Source organism: Sapajus apella, unplaced genomic scaffold (genome assembly GCF_009761245.1).
Source record: "Sapajus apella isolate SASKATOON/1434 unplaced genomic scaffold, GSC_monkey_1.0 scaffold19, whole genome shotgun sequence".
In the NCBI taxonomy this organism is placed as follows: domain Eukaryota; kingdom Metazoa; phylum Chordata; class Mammalia; order Primates; family Cebidae; genus Sapajus; species Sapajus apella.
In genome coordinates, this window is record NW_022436959.1 from 14,957,867 (window position 1) to 14,977,744 (window position 19,878).

At 40.3% G+C, this 19,878-nt stretch overlaps 1 protein-coding gene across 2 annotated transcripts in view; it reads left to right on the top strand.

The window, feature by feature from the left end:
- The window catches only part of RAPGEF5 (Rap guanine nucleotide exchange factor 5), a 249,102-nt gene that overhangs the window by 160,674 nt on the left and 68,550 nt on the right, over positions 1–19,878 (top strand). For both annotated transcript variants that reach the window (XM_032287013.1, XM_032287012.1), the window contains exons 10-11: positions 13,475–13,593; positions 14,053–14,141. In XM_032287013.1, coding sequence (XP_032142904.1) covers positions 13,475–13,593; positions 14,053–14,141 — 208 coding nt within the window. The remainder of the gene's footprint in view (positions 1–13,474; positions 13,594–14,052; positions 14,142–19,878) is intronic.

Here is a 19,878-nt window from a genome sequence, read left to right on the forward strand (position 1 = left end):
ACCAGGATGGTCTCGATCTCTTGACCTCGTGATCCACCCGCCTCGGCTTATTTTATTTTTTTAATTTCTTTTGGAGTTGCACTTTTCACTCAGATTTTGTTTTTATTGATACATGGGTCTCACTCTGTTGCCCAGGCTGGAGTGTGATGGAAAGATCAGAACTCACTACGGCCACAATCCTCCCACCTCAGCCTCCAGAGTTGCTGAGACTACAGGCATGTACCACCACACCCAACTAATTTTTTGATGTTTTTGTAAAGATAAGGCCTCATTATGTTGCCCAGGCTGGTCTCCAACTCCTTAGCTCAGAGATCCTCCCAGCTTGGCCTCCTAAAGCACCAAGACTAAAAACATGAGCCACTGATTGGCCTCACTTGGATTTTTAATATAGCTGTGATTTATTTTTGTAATGTAAGATTTCTTGATCAAGTATCATATGCGTAATTTTTCTTCAGTTAATTTACTATTTTATTACTAGCATCAAAGAAATTCATTTTATTTTGAGAGAATTGAAATTCTGTGATGAACAAACTACCTCCCAAGTTAATATGTTGAGTATTGATTTAGTAAATCACTTTACCTTCCTGAGCTTCAGTCTTCTCATCTAATAAATCAGGATATTAGAGGTCTAAGATTTCTTCTAGCTCTAAAATTCCTTTCTTAACTTGAAGACACCCTTCCCCTAAAATTCAGCAATATCCATGCATTTGAGTGTTGGACTCTTTCTGGGAAAATGTCACCATTTTATAAAGGATACCAATTGATTACTCAGGAAGTTCTGAATAGCTCTTTTTTCACTCTGATCGAATATGTCTATCAATGCCAAGAATCATTCTGTTCTTTTATGTTCTAAAAATACTCCAGTGGGTAGAACTTCTAAAAACTTACTCTGCGGAATGGTGCTGATAAACGACAGATGGCTAATCTAGCATATCCAGCTAGAAGTGTCTGTTATCAGGACATTAAAATGATATTTCAAGTCAAGTCATTAAATATTTGGAATTGTTTTCCTGAGATCAGAATGTTCTGAGGAGGATCAAAATCTGGAATTCCCAAATCTCAACAACAAAGGAAATGCTAGCACTTATTGCCTTGAACCCTTAGAAATACCAAGAAAGTAACCTAGTTCTTGATGTTGGCTAGGTTCATTAGCTAGCCGCTACCCACAGCGTACCTCCAAATCACTGTTTTTAAAACATGCAAATTTTTGTCTGTTACATGTCTATCTCCCACGTGAAAAATGTACTCTTTGAGAGCATTCCTAGGTTTTATTTGATTGAACTTTTATCCCCAATGTTCAGCACTAGGCTTTCAGTTTGTGGAACTGGAGCTGACAGAGAAGGACACTGTGGGTGGTTTGAAAGGTTTCCCACAGTCAAGCACTTCACATCAAATCTGTGAAAATCCAAAGTTGTTCCAGCTTCAGGATTCCAGTTCATTGGCTATTTAAAGTTTTAAATTAGAAGTTTTCTCCCTTGGAGAGTTCACCTGGAAATGACAAGCAGAAAAGGCAGGGAGGTTCATAACCAATAGTCACTTTGTAATATAGAAAAGTCTTTGGAAGAATCCATGCTTGGTAAAGAGTAGATACAGACTTTAATGGGTCACAGGTTATGGAGCAAAGATCTTACCTGGGCAGGTTTTTGAGGATTTCGACCTTCTTTGGCATTCCAGGTGCACATTAATATTCAGGAAAAGAGAATTTGTTTTTGTATGTGGTATCACTGCAATACTAATTCCTCACTTAAATACTAATTCCTTTTTTGTTCCCCTAGTCTGTCCCTCCCTCCACACCTATCCCCTCCATTAGGAAAAAAAGCAGGAAAGAACTGCTACTTTGCAGGCAAATTTATCTTTGTCTTATTTTAATCTTCTCTATTTCTTCTTTTTACCTGCTGTTTTTTTTTTTTTACTTGCCTCTCAAATCATTTTAGCAATATTTCATTACATTTTAAATTCTCTTAATCTGTTTTCAATACCAACTTCCGGTTACTGTTCCAAGCACCAAAAGTAACACTTTGTCTACCTTTCACCCAGCCTTGTTTCAAACTGTGAAATGAAGTTTCTGAGATGGTTACAGCAGAGACTAAAGGCCTGCCTCCCTAAAAACACCAAGGAATGTACAAAACATGAAAAAACAAGAGTGTTTACTTAAGAGGCTTTGTATCTCCTCACTCCCATTCCATGTGACCTGGCAACTGCTACACTAGCTAGGAATTTTTCATTCCATAACTTGCGTAAATACTGGAACTCCCCTTTGGATTGCTGCTTTGCCCTTGCAGAAGTTCCACATGCATGCGTGCACACACACACAAAACATATCCTCACGTACATGCATGCAGATGCACATTGACACACACGGGAAATTTGGGAAAAGTGATAGAGTTCCTTGACTTCAAGCCTTTCAATCTTTTAGGGTTTATTTCCTTTTTAAGTTTGAAGAATACTTCTGCTGAGTCTACTCAGAGATAAGAACTGGCTTTTTCAAATAATTTCTGTTTATGAATTAGTTCCTCACTGAGTCAGAGGTATGAAACACAACTCAGTTTCAGATCCTATGGGAGGAATTTGAAAGAAGTCAAGGCCATAGGAACCACTCAGGGCTAGCTATTTCATGCTGCTCTGAAAAGTCATGTTATTCTCTTGTTATTCAGTTGTAAAGCCTTCTGTAAAACTGCTACCATGGATTTTTTTAAACCCCATGGGACAAATATATCTGCAACCAGAATGTAGAAACTTTAATCATAATTTAGTGTAGGTTTCTGTCCTGTCTTCGGGCTGCTGGTGAAAAGCAGTGATTCTGGTCACTGGCATTTTTTTCCCCTTTCTTCTTCTACATTTCAGGAAATGCTTAAGGATCTAATTTAGATTTCTGAAAGATCCTCATTTCTTCTGACGTGCTCTCAAATAGGCCTCTATCAGGTCCTGTGTGCACACGGTACCATGCCCTCAGTTGCCCGTTGACCCAGGCTGCTTAGTTGCAGGGAACTGAGGCACTGCTGAAGAGCCCTGGTCCACAGCATGCAGGTGGTAAGTGGCTCAGAAAAATCTCAGCGGTTTCCCAGTTTGGCTGACTCTTCACCTGTTCCCTCAGGCCTTCTAACCAGGGCGAGTGGATGTACCTCCAAGTCTCTGCAGAAGGAAATAACCACCATATCTGGAACAGAAGAGCAGCAGAAAGCAGTGGCATTCCAGCTGTCTCACCTCAGGTGACCATGGCTGGCATCACACCTTGTTTGTCACTGCTGTGTTTTATCCAGTCTATACTCCAGTCATGCCAACAATGCAGGATGCAACTGTGCCTTTGCAGATCATCAGTAACCCTGACCAAAGACCAAGAGCCCACAGAGCGTTAGCTAACTCTTGACATTTTATGTTTAAAAATATAAGAGTCAGAGAGACAACTGAACTTCCTTGTCTCCTTTTAGTTTTTGATCTCTAGAGGTGTACACTTCTTGGCAAGTGAGATTTGGGGTGAGGTGAGTGCCAGAAAGAAACAGCTCCACATGCACATGAAGATGATCAATTTCATCATTGTTAGTCCTTCTCTGGCAGAGGGGCTTGGAACCTCCGATTCTGTAGGTTCCGTGAGCTCTGTAATTAACTCTTGTGATGCCTTCTCCCTCTCAGTGGCACATACAGCACCATAGGCAGCAGTTTGCATTGCAGTAGGAAAAGTTTTATGATGTCATTTTTATGTGTTTTTAAAATTTGGATATTAATATATAAACATACATAAACAAAATTATAGCAAGATCCTGATGCAAATTCAATTTTGTAATACTTCAGTGTTAGTACACTTGGATGGTATACAGTTACAATATAGCTTGTATATTTTTTTGTCCTCTATTTATTGAGGGCTTTCTCTGTGTCCAGTATTCAGTTGGGTCTATAAGGTAGGGATTATCCCATTTCACAGGCAAGAAAACTGATGCTCAGAGAGATAGACCACTCAGCTAGTACAGCTAGTGCTCAACTTACGACCACAATTGGTTCAGACAGACCAGTCGTAACACAATTTGGTTGTAAGTTGAGTAGGCTATATGTACAGTACTGTGAAATGATGTTATAAAAATCTTTAAGTCATATTTTATCATAATTTTCTTTCATTATTGTTATATATCATAATTTTCTTTGTTCATTTTATGCCATTTGTATCATCTCTACACCATTTTGTTTCTTATTTTTACATTCGTCAGGTTTAAGTAAAACACTGCATTACCAGTACAACTGGTTTAATATTTGCAAAACATACAAAATTACAAAATACAGGTGCATACAAAAATACAAAATACGGGTATAAAAAATACCATAGGAAACATTTTCCCAATTGCAAAACATATCAAAATATATAAACATGTACGAAACATTTTATTGGCCGCTGGTGCTTGGCTGCGGATCGTTGATGTCATCTGAGGCAGCAGTTGGGGTTACCGGAGTTGGTTTTTTCATAAACATGGTGAGCTTTGTCTGAATTGTATGTTTCTTTTTTTCTTCATAAATTTCACGATACGGACGAAACACATCGTGCGCCATCCGTTCAATCCTTGCAAATCGTTCGATGTTTGGGTCCATTGCTTCAAAATGTATAAGAAGTTTATTGGGAGGGGTTTGATGAAAAATATCCAAGACACAAAACACAAATTGCTATACCGAGTCTGGGATAACAGTTGAAATGGTGCACGCGGAGATGGTAGTGCTGCTGGAAGCTGGTCCGCACTGTCGTACGCCCAGTTGGGCAACTTTTGCGCTGCCAGACGCAGCAGTCTGGCTAGCGATTATGGTCGTAAAGTCTAATGGTTGTAAGTTGCATAGGTCGTTAAGTCGATCAATACCTGTAAATGGCAACTCTAGGATTTGAACCCGGTCTGTCTTTGCTTTGGTGGATATCAGTTTAATTTGATTCAGGCCATAAGTTCTTTGAAGGGATCCCATCATCTGAGTTTAATTTTTACTCTATTAAAAATTGGTTATTACCCATGAACTAGAGAGAAATGGACCATATCCCTGGGTTGCTGCTTGGTGGAAAGATTCTTGGTAAGACATGTAAATTGTTAAACAAATTAGATTTATCTAGTCATTAGTGATTGAACTGTAGTTGGGGTGGCAGGGGACCGTGGTGGGCCTTCATTGTCTTTTTTAGTGCCTAAAAGTCCTGGGAGGTGCATAATGGCCTTATTTTTTAGATGATACTTTGGAGTTTGGGGAGTATATTTTTATTCTCCCAGCAAAACAGCTATTGGATGGTTGCCAGGATTTGACTCTGGATAAGGCAAGCCCTGTAACCCATGTCCTCTCAGTATAGGTTGAGGCCTTGTCTACAGCTGTGAACTCAGCCCTTTGAGGACGGACGTCTTCCTGGGTGAGAACTGGCTCCAAAGACCCTGGAGTCAGAATCAGACTCTATGTGTGCTGTCAGAGAGCTATGCCCATTACTCAGACTTAGCCTAGATCTGACTTTACAGCTTTGGTTCCTGGCTACAATGGACTAGATTTAGTTCCTTCATTGTGCAGACTTTAGGCTTGAATCTTCCTTTTCTACCCTAGCTTATCCCCGGACTTACTTCCTCTGAGTCTGAGCCTCTGCCTCTTTTGACCTTGAGCCATTCTCATTTATAGTATCTGTTCACTTATCCATCATTCGCCAGGCCATCCATTCATTTAACAGACATTGTTCTGGATGGTGGGATGAGACAGAAAACCAAACCAACCCATCCACTATTCTCATGCAGCTATCATCAGAGTGGAACTGGCCCTGCCATTTCTCCTCCCTCTTCTGCCTTCTGTTCCACTCCCAAATCTGGTCATCAGCCAAGAACTTTTATATTGGAAGTAGAAGCTTGCTGGAAAAGATTTAATAAAATTTAAGCTTTTATGATAAACAGCAACACCTGTGTGATTGACCAACCACTCTCAAAGGTCACATGGGAAATGTAGAGTGTGAAGCAAGCTGCGGAAGCTAAATTACAGTAAACTGATGTAGGCATTAGACAAGAAAGACTGTTAAAACCATAAAGCATGTAGAAATTGGATTCAGTCAAGAAGCAAAATGCTAACACACCCTACCCTAAAGATTTTGGGTTTTTGACTTGTTTTCTGGACAGCAGGAAGATGAAATACATGACCAATATGGTGTAGTCTAAATTAATGAAAACTTCACACACGCTTCGCTGGAAACTGTGAAATGTGAAGCATGCTGGGCTGTCTCTGTTTGCATCCCCTTCTCACGTCTGCCCTGTGCTGGGACAGCAAGTCCTCACCACACACTATGGAATACATCACGCTGGATTTCTTGTCCTCCTGCTCTGAATGGGATAAAGCCAGTGGGAAGCATCGGCAAGAGATCAGAAGCAGGAAGGAGAGAGAGGTCAGGGTATTCCTCTCACTTCTGTCCATCTTCCTCCTTAGTTCTGGCAGTGGCCACAACTCCTCCTTGGTAGCTTCTCATTTATGCCTCTAGCTCCCAAAGGGATCCAATACTTACTTTTACCTCCCCTTACCCCTTCCAGCCCAGGGCTAGTTAAGATCTCCCTCTTTTCTAGTCCTGGTTATCTCTCACCATTTTTACTTAGTTTTGTCAAATCTACCTACACAGCTGTAAGTAGCCCCTTCATTAAACACTTTCAAAACCCTTGCTGAGTATGCTTTTTCCTGCCAGTATCCAGAATGATCTGTCAAGCTAATACAGCATGTTGAAATATATTCATAATAAAAAGGCATTGACTTTATATTTCAAGATGCTACAGTCTATCCCATCGCTTCTGCCCCATTGTGCGGTAGGTATACTAGCTGAAGTTGGCCCTGGGATCAAATTCCCAGGCTTGCTCTGGTTTTGGGGTTATTAAACAAGTTGTTTTATATGACGATATTCCTAGAGGCGATGACATTTAATACATAAAGTTTTTGTCTAGTAGCCAGTAGCTTTTTGTTTAGTTATGCATACTGGTTTTCTGTTGGAGTTTGGTGAAGTTCCATAAGAAATATATGTTTATTTTCATATCTATAAAAGTCAGACTTTACCTAGATTTTATAAATGTTGGAATGATGAATTTTATTAATCTTATTTAGGCTTTCATTACAGTTATTAATCTTAATATGTGTGGGATTAAAAAAAGGAAAGAACTAATTATCATTGTCTAAATACTCTCCTTCTTCCAGAGTATCGTGTACAAAGACGTATTTGTTAGGCCAGCTCCTTTGTGGTCGGCTGAGTCTAAGCGGCTCACCTTGACATACATCTGCTAACTTAATCTCTCTTAATCAGTTCTGTCTTGCCAGCAATATTCTTTTGACCTTTTTATAAAATATCTGTTTACTTTTTTTTCATGAGAAAAAGAATCATGAGATATATTTTCAGCAAATTATCTAAGGGTTGTTCTCAACAAAATTCTTTTCGGCTAGAGGAGATTTTTTTTTTCAGATAAGCATTCTAATTCTGCTGTACCCACATTTATAGAACAGAAACAGATGTGGGCATTGGTGGCTTGGTCAGCTAGGCTTTAGGTGAATTTCCATAGTGCAAGATGGGAAGAGATACCTAACTGCTAAATCATGTGCCTTCTTCCCATTTAGGGAGAACCAACACTTTGGGCTTCTGTGAGAAAAGTGGAATTAAGAATAATTTTATAGAATCTTTATGTTGGAAAGGGTGCAGAGCATGGCCCTGACTCTCAATCCAGAATCATCTTCATTTTTTTATGATATGTTGACACACTCTGCTTCATCTTGGGAGAGAGCTGGGTCCATCTCTGCTGTTAGCACTTCTTTAAATTGGTCCACAATCAGTCACTTTTATCTCATCACCCACTAGTGGAAAGTCACCTTTCTAGAACATCATGAGTAATTCCAGGGCTTCCTCTCCCACAGGGCAGAGTGGCTGGGAAAGTGGAAATAACCTGCTGCTACTTATCCTCCTGAACTCTTCTTTCTTGGACCTCTGGCTACCTAAATTGTACCTCTCAGGACATATTTCTCAGAGCTCCCTGTGGCTCCTGGGGGCAGATTCACTTGGCCCCTGGCCAACAAACCTGTGTCCACAGACTCATGTCTGCTCTTTTTTTTTTTTTTTTTTTTTTTTTTCAATTTTAAGGTAAAATTTACATAACATAAAATTAACCATGTTAAAGTCTGTAATTCATGTCCACCCACTTCTTGAGCACAGCAGGCCCGAGGCAGCTTACATACCAGGAGCTCCACCTCCACCAGCCTTAACCTGTATGTCTCTGTGCCCCAAGTTGCATAGACATGGGTGCCCACAAACATCGCCTTCCTCTAAAGCCAGTCCCTGTCATGTTTAACTCTGTTTCTGCCTTGGTCCCTGCCTCGGGTCTGGTCGGCACTTCATTTTGCCCTTGCAGAGTCTCGAGCGCTGCCTGATCTGAGCTGGTTGAGCTGTGGTCACACCACTGCACTCGACTCCTGCCAACTCTCTTCCTCTCTTGGAATGAAAGCCATTGTATGGCTTTCCCAAACCAGACGGGCCATCTGGAACTAAAAACTGGCTATGCTAGCTCGAGCTTTTGGCCCTGACTTTGGCCTAGTCACCCCTGTTGCCTGACCCACCAACAATTGCCCTGCACTGGCAGTCAGCACGAGGGAAAGTGGCATCTTTGATAATTGTCATCTATAATATAGAGCACTGGCCATCTTAGGGGACATTTGTGGTTCTGGTTAAGAGCACTCGCATCGAGCCTGTCTGGGTTCAATCTCAACTTTGCTCTGTGATCTTTCTTATTTAATCTCTGGGCTCCCGTCTCCATTTGTAAAATAGGAATTTTTATAGCATTAATCTCATAGGATCATTATAGTGATTAGGTAAGATAGTGGATCTTCAGCTCTTAGCTTTGCCTGTGGTACAGTAAGCCCTCAGCTACTGTTAGTTGTTATAGGTTTATCTGCCTAGTGGTGGCTGATTCCTCCCCAGTTGCCCATTCCTAGTGGTTCTGTTTGTTGCATATGGCAGTGTTGTCTTCCTTAGTTCTTGAGTTGTCATTACCTCTGCCACTATGGAATAAAATTATATTAGCTATTAATGGTCCAGTAACTAATAATTGCATGATGTTTTATACTTCACAAAATACTTTTCATATATTAAGTAGTGGCCAAGGCTTGGTGCTGTCTGACATAAGCCACTCCCAGGCTAAGATCCTGAATTAGAGCAGGTCTTTCTGATCTGATATGTAACTCCTTTCCTTACTTTGCCATTGTCCAATTTAACAAGCATGCCAGCTGTTCTTCTCAGGTTAGCACTGTCTGTTTGAGTGCCTTAGCTAAGCTGATGGTCAGGATGCAGAGCTGGGAAGGCCAGTGCTCTGCAGAGTTTGATGACCACCAGTGGAGTTTGACGATCCCTCCTTAGGAAGAGCACCTCTCAGCAAAATGTCCCTTCTCTGGGCTCTATCACAATTCACCAAGTGAAATATATTCAGAGATTTAAGGTGTCCTTTGGGAGACTGAGATGGGCAGATTGCTTGACCTCAGGAGTTCAAAACCAGCGTAGGCAACAAGGTGAAACCCTGTCTCTACAAAAAAATAAAATAAAAAATTAGCTGGGCATCGTTGGTGTGTGTGCCTGTAGTCCCAGCTACTCAAGAGGCTGAAGTGGGAGGGTCACTTGAGTCCAAGAGGCAGAGGTGGCAGTGAGTTGAGATTGTGCTCCTGCACTCCAGCCTGAGTGACAGAGTGAATGTCCCCCCACCCCCCAAAAAAGAAAAATGAGATTTAATGTGTTGCTCTCTAAACCTCCACTTTAAAATGCACATGCATTCATTCATCCTTTTGTTTATAAACATATTCAGTAAATGTTCATTGAGTGTCTGTGAAATGTCAATACCTGGTTAATTGTTGGGAATTCAAAGTGAAAGAAGATAGGGTACTCACCCACAAGTGAGCTTGGGCAAGGCAGGGACAGAAAGTGCATCAGTAAGTGCTCCTCAGAGTGCTGAGTCAGAAGGATACATGTGGTGCTGTGAGGTCACACAGAAGGGCCAACAAGATCAAACTGAAGGCCAGGGGCTACCTGGATGAGGTGATTCTTGAAGTGAACTTTCTGGGATAAATAAGAATTAGGCCAAGAAAGTTGTGAGATGAAAAGAGGTATAACAAGCTATTAGCGACAAATGCATCTTCAGTTAATGTGTTCACAAACCTAAAGGCAAACAGCATTGGAAGTTGTGCTGCTTGTATGACTCCTTGAATGTCGTAGGGTTGAGCTGGATGATTCTCAGCATTTGCCATCTGAAAGGTTCTCTGGTACTGGCTGCTTCAGAAAGGTTTGATTTTGGAGGAATGGGCCTCTTCAAGCTGACTTCTTTTTTTATGAGGAAATTTCCAAGATGTAGTCTTCTCTTCCTCCTTATTCACTCACAGTTGAACACATTTGACCTAAAGTGCCCTCATCATCACTTTTTCTTAGACTTACCATCTTTGTAAACGTTAGTGTCAGGCAGGCTTTCTCCTGGGGTCTCCTAATACAGTGCTCTCCTGGCTCTCCTCCTGGCTCATCTTGGTGGTAGTCTTCATGGTCTCTCTGTAAGTAGGTTCCCCTATTTCTCTAATATTCTCCCTCTTTAATTCTTCCCCTTACTCTGCTTTTAGTTCCTTTAATCCCCAATGTTCATAGTTCTGCCTCTTTCCTGCTACTCCTTAACAATCTCATCCACTACCAAAGGTTAAATAATTCTTAAATTTGTCTCTTTCCTTGACCTCTGTCTAGAGGAGGCCTAGTTCTTTATTTCTAACTGCTTGCTAAACATCTATGGCAGGCAGGCTGTCTTAGTACAAATTGTCAATGTTTAAAATCAGAAGCATCATCTCCCTAGAATCGCTCCTTCATACACTTTCTCCCCTGTTTAATGGTGTTTCCATTCTTTCCGTCACCCATAATTATCTTTGATTGTCAGATCCCATGGATTCTACTTTTGCATTGTCTCTTGCATTTGGCTACATCTTAGGGTGGTCACCCTGTTATACTTATGTTGTCATGGAGCCTATTAACTTGCCAGTCAAGAGCAGGATACTTGCCTCACTCATCTTCACTTTCCACTTGGTGTCCAGAACAGTGCCTTATGCAAAGGAAGCCCTCACTATTTGTTGAATGAATGTCACTTAAGTGTTTTAATACTTTACCTGCATTTTATGAACTATTTGTCACTGAATATATTTTCTGTTATTAGTTCTCTTAATATTTTTAATTTTAACCAAGCAAGCACAAGAACAAAATTTCATACCCAGAACCTCAGCTATGATGATTCTGTTCTTTCTCATGATGAGAAATTAGTCAAGCATACCTGGGTCAGGAAACATTAAATTACCTTTCCTTCTTGAGAGCCAGATGTAATACAGAGGATTATTATGTTTTTATGGCAATTTTAGATAACATATTTCCCTTTATACATTAATTTTTCTGCTTTTTCTCTTCTTCACTTTTAACAGGTCTTCAAAATGGAAAACTATCACAATGACATAGATGCTATTGATAGTACATCAATATGATTCAGCTCTTCCCCTACCCAGCAGAGTGTGGCTGCTGTGTGCACAGCCATGTAATACATATTAGTTACACAGGCATTAGAGAAGCCCTTCCCATCCATATGTATGTGCATGGCCTGTGGAAGTTAATAATGCCATATATCACATGCACATAGAATGTAAAACGTGCTTCAGAATGACAGCAAGCTCATATAAAATGAGTATTGGCACACGATTTAAGGGAAAGATTTTTGTCCTTTCAGAGAACAGAATTATTCATTTGTCCTATGTGTCTCAGCATCCCAGACCCTCATTCTGCTTTTTTTTTTTTTTTCAGTCAATGTATGCACTTCTCTTCAGCCACCTTATTTCACTTCAGCCACATGGATAACAAAAGAACCCCTTTGGAAAAATGAAAGATAGCAATTACACATTGGTATTCATGTTACGGGAGTCCCACTGTCGTCCCCAGAGAGTTTAACAATGAATATCCAGCATTAATTGCCACAGTAACTGCGCGCTTCTGACCTTGCTGAAATGTAATACATCGGTTTTACATAGTGAAATTATTTACCACTAAAAGATTAAAAATGAATGATCATAAAATTATATTGCTGTTTAGAATGACAAATATTTTTTGTTTTTAAGAAAATCCTGGAGGACTTAAATGATTAGCTTATTACATTTTCTTAGGAACCAGATTACCGGGAGGTAAAATCACAATTTTATTACTGATTTGGCTGGCAATTAGGGCAAGATTAGTACCTTCCTATTCTTATGAAAGGTGAATAAAATACATTGACATCCCCGAGTAGCCTGTAGAACCAATTAATAAGGCACAATGGGTATTTTTTTCTCTGTTGGGGGCGGGGATATCATCTTTTATGTTTGTACCTGAGCCTAGGTAGGTAGGATTTTCTGTCATTAGGGGAAACGTGCTAGGAACCCTAAGCATGTAGTACACTTTTTAAAGAGGTGATACCATTTTTAAAGTGAAACCTACTTACTCTCAAGTTTTCTTGCTTTAATCTTTTGCTCAAATCCTCAGAAATAGGGAAGCTAGATTTTCTGACATGCATCTTATAGTTCTTTTTTCCCGGGCTACCTTATGCTTACTGGGTGTTGCACGTCGAAAGAATTTCACACTAAACACTCTGGAAGTGTTTATGACTCTCAGAGTCTGAGGCCAGCCTGCTGGGTCAGCAGCAAAGCTGTCCTCTGTGACAGAGCCACGTCAGCGGGCCACATTCGCTCTGGGCTGTGGAAGCTGTGTATGCAGAAATGAATGATGGTTCAGCCGTCTTTCCTTTTTAAAAAGGGACTGAGGTGAAGAAAGTCTGTGCACTCACCCATGACATCCAAATTTCAGCCTAGATGAGATTCTAACTAGAGATCCATTTTTGCTTGTGTTCTGCCAAAACAAGTACATGATAAATTTGAAGGCCATCTCAAGTCTGAAAAAAAAATTGAACTGAGTGATGGAGTGGGTAGTTTTGTTTTTTTTTCCCCTTGCCTGCCTTTTAAAGTAAGGGTGATTACAGCTATTGAATATGGCTTAACTCACTGTCTTATTGTTTAAATAATGTATTTTTTTATGATTTTTCAACTTTAATAGAGTATTTAGTAAACATCTACCAGGTAAAAGAGAATATAGTATGCTTGTAATTAGTATTTGTACTTTTTGAAACTTTGAACTTTGCAATTTCTAAATTGTTCAGGTAGTTTTCAAAATAAACTCTGAATTCCACTTCTACTTTGTTTTTTTATTTCCTTTAAACTATTTATGTCTCTCTAATGTTTTAAGTTTTCATAGCACTTGGGCCTGGATACTTTACTATCAGAGGGAGATTTTGGACCAGACTCCTAATTTATTTTGAATCTTTAAAGAGATGATACTGTAAAACAACTCTAGAAAATGCAGCTTTAGTTAGCTCCTTCCCCCCGCCCTTTTAATTTTCTCTCTCTTTTTCCTTCTCTCATCCATCATCCCTGTCCACAATTAAAGCAAGATGATGAAGTGACGACTGTTCAGGTTAAAGAGCAAGACCAGAGCGTGCTGGTGCTGAAGAAAGTGCAGTGCTGTGGCCCAGCCCCCACAGCTGGGAGTGCGGAGAGCCATTGGAGGTGAGAGTTTCCCTGCAGCCACAGAGGCACGCGCTCCCGTTTCCTTTTCCCTGCCTGCCTTCCCTTTCCTTGCTCCATCTCACTCGCTCTCTGCCTCCTCTACCCTCCCTCCCTCTCTTTTCTCTCCGCCTCTCCAGCGTTCTAGCTGACTGCAGAGCTCTTAGCAGCCAGATGGACTCAGTTCCCAGTGAAAGGACAGGGATGGCAAGATCTCTTAGCATTTAGGGGATGCCTTTGTTAGTAACCGTTCACAATGGGCAGCTCCCGGCTGAGGGTCTTTGACCCTCATTTGGAGAGGAAAGATTCCGCCGCAGCGCTCTCAGACCGAGAGCTGCCCTTGCCTACCTTCGATGTGCCTTATTTCAAATACATCGACGAGGAGGATGAGGACGATGAATGGAGCAGCCGCTCGCAGTCTTCCACCGAGGATGACTCAGTGGACTCTCTGCTCTCTGACAGATACGTGGTGGTGTCTGGGACCCCAGAGAAGATTTTGGAGCACCTTTTGAATGACTTGCACCTGGAAGAAGTCCAGGACAAAGAAACAGGTAAGGCTCTGAGTAGCTCATGCTTCCAGACTCACAGCAGCTGATGCCCTTGTCAGTACCCTCAGGGGCAAGGTTCCCACTGTTAGCTGAAACCGGGGTGGGGAGAAATAGCATATGCTTTGTGCAACTCATCCCTTGCCTTGTGCTGATTTGTTTAAATCCAGTAAATGGACACATATAGATCCCAAGCAGCTCCCTGGGAAGTAGCTGTACAAAGAAAATGATATGAAGGCAGCTGTTCTTGTTTCTTTGGCAATTTTCCCCAAATCTCACCTAAAGACAGTTGGCAAGAGGCCAACATTCAATAGCCCATGTTCAATGAAAAGAAATACAAAAGAGAGGAGGGTTCGCAGGCATTCACCTGGCATGTAGGCACTGCTGAGCTGGGAGCAGCAGCCTCCGTGCCAAATGTCAACAATTAATGCAACTACTCAGCAGCTACATGGTTAGTGGCAACTTCTGCCTTTTTCCAAGTGGTTTACAAACTGCTTGGTCAGAACAAGCCCTGAGGTGCAGGCTATGATACAGCTTTTCAGAGCAGAAATTGTAGTACACTAAAGCCTTGTTGATCAGACTTCTTGTCTTTTAAATATAATCTGAGAGTAGAACACCCGTTTTGCTTTTTCACCTATGTACTTTTGGAAACCCTACTATTCGACTTACAAAATGACTTATCCTAACTTCTTTTATCTCAGAAGGGAGAGTACTTGCTTCTCTTAACCAGAATTTATAATTTGTTCCATGCTGGAGTAGTTATTCCAATGAATAGGCCTCTGACTGTAGCCTGTATTTTACAACTTGATTCCCTAACTAAAATGTACTTTTTGCTCCTACCATAGAACCTGTGAGATTCTTAGATTTTTACTGTGCAGGAAGGATTGTTAAATGACAGCTTAGGTGGGAACAAGAATTTCCTTGTGTTCCTGGAGTTGTGTCTGAACATAAGTGATGTCTGGGTCTTACATTCCGTTATTAAGGACAATAAGAGAAACAAGGATGTGTGAAATACGTAAATGGGCACCAAAAAACGTATAAAAATGACCTAATCATGTATCCTACAGGAAAGTTATTGTTTGGTTTTAAAATTCAGATAGATAGCTTATTTTGCATATATTTGAAGACAAAATCAATAGCTGTCATTTATATACCCTAAACACACCACTAAAAAAAAAAAAAAAAAAAAAAAAAAAAAAAAAAAACACATTCTCTTGGCATTTGCTGGGTTGATTTTGTATGTCTACAGATTAATATTTTGTGCATTTTAGCACTATTCTAATGTTCTGCTTCATCAAATATAATCATCATGGAAGTGGGTCTAATTTTCAGTCTACTGACTACCAGACTGCTTTACACAGGTGGTTTGAACTAGAGTATAGGCAAATATCTGTCAAGGAAAAGACACTTTAGTAGACGTTTGGAAAGATTGAATATTTTCTTCCTCTTAATAACACTACAGTTCTATAATGTAAGACTTTGTGTCTGGGTCACATTAGCAAGCGGGGAAATTATTAAAACTTGCACAGGCCTAGCTTGATTCCTTTTTCTTTCTAATTGTCATTAGTTTGTGTTCTCTTTACTTTTGAGAAAATGGCTCAGGTGCTCACAAGTTCCCACTGCTTCACACTGAGAATGACAGATCACTCTTATTATTGTTGCTGATGTCAGAAGTTGCCTCCTATTGGGAAATATAGTGGTTTACATGCTGTCTAGTGACTTACTGTTGCTTTCTTCTCAGTTATACCAACCCCTGGGATCACATATATCACTTCCACCTTGTGCTCACAAAGCCAAGAGGACCAGGACTTCATGGCTTGACTTTCCCAGCACCCCACCCTAAGTGGGGACGAAGGGGTTGGTTGGGGTCACCTCACCTAATTCGTGCTCATTTCCTTAGAGTTTGGGAGGAAGACACATGTGAAACTTTTGAGTTTTGCAGAGTCATCTGAGTGGCAAAAATGGTAACAACTTTCATCAAAGAAAGATTTTATGAAAATGGGAAAGTCAACTTTGGAGAAAGTGATTAATATGTATATAAAAGAGATGCTTAAGTGTAGGTTTTCAAACCTCAACTGTGGCACTTGGAGAAAACTCAACAGAAAAGCCACCATGTGGTTTCTGTTAATAAGATTACAAGAAATATAATAAATATAAAACAAGTGTATGCAAATTGAAGAAAAGCAGGTATTAATAGTTCGAATACAAGCAAATCAGATATTTAAAGTAACAAGGCCCCTTGTCACTGACAAAGGTGAATTCTAGTTCTTTATCTTGGTCAGGTAAGCAACCCTCATTATCAAAGATGCGGGTATGCAGGAGCTGAAGAGAGTTGCATAAACCATATGGAGGACAGATGGAGGAAAATGAGAAGGGGCTGCAATAAAACTACACAGCAGCATTTTTATGTTCTTGAGCGCCCCTTTTAGGGAGATGGAGCCATCTGGGGCCGCGTGCAGCCATATGGCGGCCCTCCACACGGTCCAATAGCAGTGAGGAGGAGAGGGTCCATGGGAGAAAAGGAATGGTCCTGGAGGCTGGGATGAGCCTGTTCTGGATTCTTACATTTTTGGATCCACCAGAGGATGGGGAAGAGAGCTGAACAAGAGATGTGTGTAATTTCTCATCCCTTTCCCACAAAAGTCACTAAATTGTGAAAATGTAGCTGCAGGACCCAATAGAGGAGGCCCTCTGTGCTCCCATAGGACAAGTAGAAATACTGATTGATGTTAACATGCAAATAGTTACAGTTTACTCCATGGAATATGGCAGGAGGAGAATGCCAGGGCTATTAAGGTAAGACATTTCTGTTGTTACTGGACTCAAGAATAGAATATTTAAAAAACTAAACAATTCATACGGTATTCTGTCAGCAAATCAAGCTAAGTTTTTAAAGGAAATAATTTTAGAGGTGCTTAAAAGCAACCTACCAATGATTTTCCTAAATGAGTTGACCCCCACACACCTACTTTACATATTTTCATAGTTCCTAAAGTGCATATCTTTCCTTCTTGGTAATAAAAGGCACAAGAAGTCATCCAGTGATATCTTTGGCATGAAGGAATGCATGAGTGAATGAGTGAATTTCTTAAACTCTTAAAGAGAAGATCAGTGGGAAATGCTGATAAGGAACAAGTAAATCAACCAGGCATTTGGGTCCTTCTTTTTAGCCAGTTTTGAAATGTTCATTCATCTGTGAGAAGCTCCCTTTTTGTTTACTAAGTTAGCTCTCTGAAAGCAGGCAGCAATGAAATTCATTGTCATCTAAATTTTTCAACATTTCTTCCTTTGTTAATAGTTCTTCATTGTTTAAAGTAGGAAAGCTGTGAGTCTGGTAACTGGATATTTATTTGTGAACCTGGACGGTGATTGAAGCTATTTTCAAAGATTTCCTTTTTTTTTTTTTTTTTCCCCCAAGGTTCAGGTTTTGACTTGAAATATTTTGAAATGTTGGAGGAAAATCAGGTTGTTTCTGGAGTTTTATCTTTTATCTTTCCAGAAATAGGGCAAACATCATTGGGCATGAGATTTCCATGAGAGAATTTCAAGGAAGGCAAGAAAGAAAAAAACAAGGAGCTGTGAGTTAGAGGAGTTGAAGGGATGGAGGAGCAAGTTTGGGCCCAGCCAGTCCTGCTCTGTTGTGGTCCTGCTGGTAGCTGGACCTGTTTAACCCTTTCTCCTCCCTAGAGAGGATAAAGTGTGTTTTGCTTACAGATGCTTCTGTAGTGAATGATGATTTCTGTTTCAAAGCAGGGGGAAAACTGTGGATTATATAAAGAAACCCCTTCTTATTGATTTTCCTTTCTGAATTTGTGTTATGACAGGTCTACCTTAGGGAAAACATAGGAAATATGTTCTTTCCCATTTCCTTATTCATCTTTTTGAAGAAAATGTACTTATGATTATAGGTTTCCAAGAAAAAAAAAAGCCAACAGAGAGTAGAATAGTAGGAATAGGTAAAGCCTACCAGCTGATTCTCATTAGGCCTGACCTGATTTCCTTTAGGTATGGCTGCTTTTTTTTTTTTTTTTTTCTTTTTTTTTTTTTAATTTCAGGAGGTTATCATTCAGTATATTCTGTTAACATGCCTCTGTGTGGAAATGTCTACACAGCCTGCCTTGATTCTTTCGGAGATACCTCAGTGTTGGGGGTTCACGTTTAGCAGCACATAGTAGATTGAGCATGTGATTGAAGAAGTGAGTTCCTTACTGTTCTAAAGAGGAAACAACCTCTGTTTTATATGATAGGAGTGTCTCACTCAACTGATACCATCCAGAAGCTCTTGATGGTCAGCCTAGTGGCTTTTTTTAAGCATTGCACTGAGAAAACATTGAGTAAAGCAAGGGCAGGTACCTCATTTTCTATTAACTTTCTAATCTTCTCTCCTGCCAGCACCAAGCTCATGATCATCCCTTGATATTTAATGATGTAATTTTCATAGAGGAAAATTAAGAATATCTTCCTTCTTTTCCTTGGAAAGATAGAAGACAATGTAGGTGAACTTCTTCCTTGCTTACCTTGCCTACTCGTATGTCTGGAATGATGCTGTGTGCCTGTATTCCAGGCTTTTTCTTTCAGGTTACCAGACCATAATAACCCTGTAGCAGCATGGCTTTTGCAGTACTAAAACTTTTTGAGGGTGGGTAAATATTTAGATGGTGGTAAGTCTTTTCATGATTTTGTGCAATTGATATGCACACGAAATTATCTTCTGTTTGTGTATTTTTATTTCTGTAAGGTCATGTAATAGACCAGTGTAGCTTATCTGTAGCTGTACATTAGCAGCACCTGGGACACTTTGAACAAAACAGCAATGTCCAGAGATCCTAATTCAGTTGACCTCAGTTGAGGCCTAGGCCTGAAGGGCTTTAAAAGTTCCCCAGGGGATGCAATCTGCAGCCTATCTGAAAGCCACTGAAATAGAACATTGTCTCACTTCTACATTTTTAAAGACCTATTCCAGGTTTCTAATGGTTATAGATATACAGAGAGTCAGGGACATCATTCCCTTTTCTGACCCCTCTTAGAGGACTCTATGTCCAGCCTCATGTCCACTGGCCCCTGCCCTGGAGTTCTACAGCCTGGGAAGTTCATAACTGAAAAACCTACACTGCCAGTCCATCCATTAAAGTGGTTTTGGAGAAAAGGACACCATCAGAGGGAACAGAGGTACTGGACACACAAAACGTTTGGTTTCTCAGCTCTTGGAATGAGAAGGTGCAACTATAGTGAACAAAAGCCATTTGGATTTTTGTGTGGATTCTGTCACACTACACAAATTCCTGGGTGGTCCTTAGGTTTCACAACCAAGAATGCTTCTGAAAGAAATAATGTTTTAAGAAAGGAGAAAATACATATAGCAAAGTAGAAAGGTTACTAAAATGAAATTCTAACGTCTTGAGTACCAGATCTGGACTCCATTAAAAAACCAGCCAGAGACTTTGAGCAAGTAATAAATGAAATGATCTCTGAAGTTTCTTTCATCACTAAAAGTCTTTGATTCAAAAAGATCTATATCTTCTTTCCTTTCAAAATATGTTACAGAACCATAGAATTTTAGATGGGAGGGAGACCTGAGAATTCATGTGGATGACCTCCAAAGTCATTTTATGCTGAAAACACCATCACTTAGCCCTTGCACAAGTGATGGAAATTTGGTCTAACTTCATATTACTGCTACATTTCTGCAGCCTCATAGAGCTGTTAGAATGTTGTCAGGGTATTAAGCTTAGAATCCAAGGCT